Consider the following 6,417-nt stretch of genomic DNA (forward strand, 5'->3'; position numbering starts at 1 on the left):
AAAAAATAAATAAAATAAATAGTTCATACTCTTACTAACAGAACCTTAGTAAGAGTAAATACTCTAAAATAACCTTCCTTTACTTATCTACTTTCCAGTCAACCACAACAATGACGCTCCTCTGCTTACCTACTACCCTCTCTATCAGAAAGACTGACCTTCATGACAGGAGAGGTTTTCAAGACTGGTTGGTCTGAGTGTGTGTGCTGGAGGCAGATGCTAGTGGCATCCCATCTCTCATTCTCGATGAAGCCCAGGAACGAAGATTCATGGTCTTAGCAGGGCTACTGAGCCCAGCTATGAGGTCTGATACTCGTTACCAATGCGGTCAAGGTCAGCACCGCCTCCAGGACTGGAGAGCAGGGTGGCACAACAGAGCCGGGCAAAGTGCCACAGCTTTACTGCCCAGCCTTTGGGCATTTTACCACAGGATTACACTGTACCGGCAGATGATAAGAGAGCCAAGAGAAACCAACACTCCCGTCAAGTTTCTGTTTGCAAGAAACCTTATAAAATTCTTATTCATCTCCATTAAACTCATCTAACTTCACGGAGGTATCTCTGCCACCATGGGTTCAGGTGTATGTATCTACAGAGGAGAAGGAACTCCCACTTTCCTCTCCAGAGGCGAACAACGAGATCAAAGTGTACATTTCCGGGAACTACGTGCTAGAGAAAATGGGGAGATTTGGTACAAAGATTAAAAAGCAAATATAATTGCTAGAGGGGAATTCAGAACTAAAAGATCCTAACAAAGATGAGTCTTCTAGAACTGCTGCCTCGGTGCCAACCACAGGCTACAAGGTGGCCCAGAACAGGAGCTCCTGCCACTAGTAGGACTGATGACCTCATTCCAGACAGCAGGATGAGAACTGGAGGGGGGGCAGAGGGGGGAGAGCCCGTCCTCCCTCTGTACTCATGCTTCTGGGCTGCGAACAGACTGTCCATTCAAAGAAGTTGCGAGACTGTCCCAAAAACCATCCCAGCTGGGCCAGTGGTCAGAGGCCTCCTTGCCTTGAGGTCAGTCCGACCTTGCCTGTGGGGGTCTTTGTCTCCTACCTGGGTCCAACTTCTGCCGACACCAGATCTCCGATGGCCAAAGCTATCAGATAGGAGGGGATGGGATGACACATCTCAAAGAAGAACTTATTTGGACCTTTCTTCTCCCAGGTGTTAGCACTCATCACAGCTGTGAAGCCATCTGGAACCTGACAACAGAGGAAGCTTAGGAGAATTCATCCCAAGAGAGTGTCCTTTTGATTCGCTGGAAGAACAGCATGGCTGGCAACCTGCATGGTGACAGCCACCACCGGGAGCCTGTCTTGGAGAACCAACACAAAGGTTTCAAGAGACTAAACTTGTGCTAGGCTGATGGGATTTAGCAAAGATAAAATATTTGTACATGGAGGAATTTTGCAGACGTACCACTGGATGGATGTTAACAAGTGACCAGTTGAAATGTGACCAGATAGATCTAAAATTTTCAATCCCAAGGGCAGGTTCACTTAACCTTAATCCTCTTACCTCAACAAGAGCTGAATATGTGCATTTCACTGCAGGAGTGTCGAAGCAAGGGAAGAAGGCCCGGTTCAGCACAGCCTGACCCTGGGTGTAGACAAAAGGCTTCTTCTTTCCTGCGGTCTGCTCAGGAGCCAACCAGCAAACCTAAGAGAACAGAACATTTCAAAACTGACACCCCCTACATGAGCTCAGTCCAGCCAGAGAAAAGGAGTTGGCTGGCAGGGGAGAATTTTAGGTAATCTTTACAATCCTGCCAGCAGTTTGGTCCTGACTAGGAAGTTCTCTCCTACTGTGTATTTATTTAATCCACCCTGGAACCCACGCCAAGGTATTGACATCCATCTCACATAGTAGAAACACCACAAAGACTCTACTTCTCACTGTATCCACTGGGTATCTTAAGACTTCCAGACACGGCCTCTGACCCTGGCATCCTGTCTTCCTCCCCTGAGTCCTTCACGGTGTAGTAGTTTCTCATTAAAAATCAAACAAAAACCAATTGAGCAGCAGCTGTATTTGAACTTGAGATAAGAGCCACAGAAAAGCAGAAGGAAAGTGGGAGGAGTCTATGATATAATACTTACCCTTTCAGAATAAACGTATTTTTCCATCATAGGCATTGGCTATATGTTATTTAAATTTCTTTTGAAGATTTTATTCTTCAGCAATCTCTACTCCCAACATGGGGCTCAAACTTACAACCCCAAGATCAAGAGTTGCATGCTCTACCGACTGCGCCAGCCGGGCTCCCCAAACTATACATACTTCCTACATCGCTCTATCTTGAGGGAGCAGAGGCTATGTCAGCACCAAATGCCACTTAGAATTTAGAAAAGGATTCAATAACTCTGGCACGGTTTTAGAGGGGAAGCAAAACTTTCTGGTTTAAAGGTGAGTAGGACGAGATGGTCAAAAAGGAAAAGAGAAGACATTCTCAAGGAGGTAGACAGCAACATGAAGAAGGGAATGGATAGGCGATCCCTGGGAATTGGAGGTATTTCAGATAGAGGTGGGAGGCATGCCTTGGCAGGTGGACTGAAAGGCTTTGAACGTGGGTATTGGAGACCTACTTTTAAGAGGCATAAGGACGCCACGTGGAGATGTTGGCTTTTTCTTTGCTTGAGTTTCTTTTGTGTGTGTGTGAAAATTTTAATGAGCCTCCTTCCAAAGAGTATCGTACAGATGGAAAGGAGGAGAATGGAATACCACAGTGGAAAAACCAGCACTACTTCGGCCAGATGAGTGAGGTCATCATGAAACAGTCACAAATCATGTTGATACCATGTACTCTGAATGCAATGCGAAGACAGCACTTTACCTTTGTGACATTCCACTAAATTTTGCTGTGAACCTAAAGCTGCTGTAAAAAATAAACTTTTTAAAATTTTTTAATAACTCTAATCTGATCATGGGAAAAAAAGACAAATTCCAATAGAGAGGCATCCTATACAATACTCCTCAAAACTGCCAAGGTCATCAAAAACAAGGAAAGTCTGAGAAATTGTCATAGCCAAGGGGAGCCTTAGGATATATGAAAGCTAAATACACTGTAGTGTATTCTGTTCCAGGATGGGATCCTGGAACAGAAAATGATACTAAGGGGGCACCTGGGTGGCTAAGTGGGTTAAGCCTCTGCCTTTGGCTCAGGTCATGATCTCAGGGTCCTGGGATCGAGCCCCACGTCGGGCTCTCTGCTCAGCGGAGAGCCTGCTTCTCCCTCTCTCTCTGCCTACTTGTGATCTCTCTCTCTGTCAAATAAATAAATAAAATCTTAAAAAAAAAGAAAGAAAATGATACTAAGTAAAGCCTAGGAAAAAACTGAAAACAAACAAACAAACAAAAAACTATGAACTTCAGGGGTGCCTGGGTGGCTCAGTTGGCTCAGGTCACAATCCCGAGGTCCTGGGATCAAGTCCCAGATCAGGCTTCCTGCTCAGTGGAGAGCCTGCTTCTCCCTCTGAAGCTACTCTCTTTCTCTCTCTGTCAAATACATAAAATCCTTGAAAAAAAAAAAAAAAAAAGGCAACCCAACTACGAACTTTAGTTAATAATACTGTATCAGTATTGGTTCATTAATTGTAACAGATTGTATCATACTTACAAAATGCTAATAGAGCAATCTGTGTATGGAAAGGTATATGAAAACTCCATTACTATCTGCTCACTTTTCTTGTTAATCTAAATTGTTTTAAATTTAGATTAAATTCGCAGGGGGAGGGGCAGAGGGAGAGGATAAGAAAGAATCTCAAGCAGGCTCCACATCCAGCACTGAGCGCAATGCGGGGGGCAGGGCTATATCTCACAACTCTGAGATCATGACCTAAGCTGAAATCAAGAGTCAGCTACTTAACCCACAAAACCACCTAGCACCCCTAAACTGCCTTTAATCCTATTATTGAAAGAAATTTAACAAGTTAATAGTAAGACTAACACACAGTATTCACTAGGTATTAGGCACTATATTAGGGACTTCTATAAAAGACAACTCATTTAACTTTTGTCAAGTACGTAAGTACTGGTCATCCCCTCCAGCGTACCAGAATTCCTTATCCATCATCTTTGAGGGGTTTTTGGGGGGTTTTGTTTATAATGACACAGAGGAGAGAATGAAGGAGCCTGGTAATACAAGTATTTCCACTATATAAGAAAGAGTCTCAACTCAGGGAGGGGCTGTAATGTACAGTGATTAAGGTGAGTGCCCTCCCTCGGGATGGTGGCAATGAGAAGAAGCAATAAATGTGGGTTTCTTTAACATATATCTTCACAGTGCAAACTGCGGGTGTCTGCTCTTACATCTCTCATGAAAGCTATTTAGTACTATTTGAGGTGCCACTTTCAGTAGGTGATTTCAGAGATGGGTTGATGTTTCCAGTTACCCTGTTCAATTCCTAGTTCCTGCCCCAAACCAGAAGCTAGCACATAACAGGGCAACCAAACGCATTTACCGATGCTAGGTTATCCCCAGAGGGCACTGGGTTTTTCCTTTGCCTTAGAGGTCAATTTACATTGCTTTGGACTTTTCATTTTTTAAACAAGTTCTATCATGGGTTCCTTTACTCCCTGAATAAAGATGGAAACAGAACTGTCCTTTTGGCCAGCTCTAAGAGTGAAAGGAACTGCTAGCTAGATAAGTAAACTTTGATTGTAGGCAAGCAGCCTACCCCTGGAACTTGTAACTCACTCTGCCTGAGACATGACTTGCAACCACTGCCTCAGGCCTCTTTATGAAGGAGTTCCAAACTCTTACAACTGTAGGCCACATAACCACCCATCCTTTTAGTTCCAGTATTTGTCCCACCCCCCCAAAATTTCATATTTCAGAGTCGATCAATATTTAAGAATCAACCAAGAATAAGAACAGGACCACCTTACTACAAAGCCTAGAACACCCTAATTCCAGTTCTCATTTTTACTCAAATTCTTCCATTACACCAATCTAGGACTTCGCAGAAGAAAACAAAATAACTCTCTGGGGTTCAGAGTTACTTCAGCCTGTGGCACCGCAAGAGCAAGCGGACAAAGGGCTGAGTCAGGACCCAGGGCTAATTAACCGGCTTTGTCCCTGGCTGCTAGAAAAGAAAAACGAAGTAGCTCATTATCAGGGACCTAGGCCCCAAAGCCCGGTGACACGTTAAATTCGATTTATAAAGAGCCGGTGATCCAGAAAGCCGCACAGGATAGGGTTTCCTCTGCAGGCAGAACCGGCAACCAGACAGGGCGGTGTGTGAGAAGGAAGCAGAACCGTTGGGGAGGCAGGAAGGGCAGAGAAGACGGAGGGCCCACAGCTCGGAGGCTGGCCCGAAGCCAGAAGACGGAGACCGGGGCAGCCCGGGAGGAAGAGAGGGTGCGGAGGGTGGGAGGGCGAGGGGCGTGCACCGAAGAGCTCCGAGCCCCCTCCCGGCAACGGCGGAAGCATCTTCTCTCTGAGGGTGGGCGTGAGTGCGGGTCCGGGGACCAGCAACGAGGAGGAAAGGCGGGCAGGAAGGGGCCGAGTGAGGCCGCGGCGGGGCAGGGACCCGGGGTCCAACTCACCCCGGGTCCCTCCCCGACGCGGTAGGTGAGCAGAACCTGGAAGCGCTCGCCGGCCGGGCAGGGCTGCGGGAGGGCCACGCACAGGGCCTGGCCGTAGTGCGAGAATGGCTGCGTGTGGAAGGGCACGGGCTCCGCGGGCGGCTCCTCCGAGCCGGGCCGCTGTCGCCGCAGCGCCGCCGCCGTCACCTCGAGGCACGGGTGCGAGTCGAGCCGCAGCTCGGTGGCGCCCTCGGGCACCAGGCAGCGCAGTTCCAAGACCGCGGTGCCGCTCAAGCCCCGGCTCCCGGGGCCCGGCCCCGGAGGCCCGAATTCGGCCCGCAGGTCCAGGTGCAAGTGCAGCATCTGGAAAGCCCGGAAATTGGAGGCCGAGGCCACGTCCACCGCCTGCGCCGAGTGCAGCGGCCGCGGGGGCGCGCAGCCGTCGCTCGGAGGCCCGTCGCTCCCCATGATCCGGCAGCGCCGCCGTTGAACGACTGTACTGGAAGCCCACCAGCTCCGCTGACTGCCGCGGGGAAGCCACGCCCCGAGCGCGCCGGGCCGCCGCAGACCAGGCCCCGCCCCGCCCCGCCCCGCCCCGCCGGTCACGCCCCCAGAGAGGCCAGACCTGGGTCGCGCCCCTCTCCAAAAACCTGAGACCTGACTACACCTCTCCATTGCTCTCCAGGTAACCCAATTTCCAGCTTTATACGAAGTACCTCAGGACCTTGGACAAAAAAGGTATTTTGTGGGATACTTTGGTGCACATTTGTCCCTACTCATCCTACTGCGATGCTTCAGTACTCCCAGTGGCGCACCTTTCTCTGCGGACGTTGCGTTCCCTAATCTTGCAGGAAGGTAGCAGGATGTAGATTGAGCCCTGAATTG

General features: G+C 48.7%; 1 protein-coding gene across 1 annotated transcript in view; it reads right to left on the minus strand.

The window, feature by feature from the left end:
• Window positions 1–6,062, minus strand: part of RNPEP (arginyl aminopeptidase) — a 17,770-nt gene extending 11,708 nt beyond the window's left edge. Inside the window, exons 1-3 of the mRNA XM_080824438.1 lie at window positions 5,554–6,062; window positions 1,525–1,665; window positions 1,060–1,208 (exon numbers count right to left, since the gene is read on the minus strand). Of these exons, the coding sequence (XP_080680564.1) occupies window positions 1,060–1,208; window positions 1,525–1,665; window positions 5,554–6,000 (737 nt within the window). The 5' untranslated portion in view covers window positions 6,001–6,062. The remainder of the gene's footprint in view (window positions 1–1,059; window positions 1,209–1,524; window positions 1,666–5,553) is intronic.
• Window positions 6,063–6,417: the final 355 nt, after the last annotated feature.

This window comes from Martes martes, assembly GCF_963455335.1.
Source record: "Martes martes genome assembly, chromosome: 15".
In the NCBI taxonomy this organism is placed as follows: Eukaryota; Metazoa; Chordata; class Mammalia; order Carnivora; family Mustelidae; genus Martes; species Martes martes.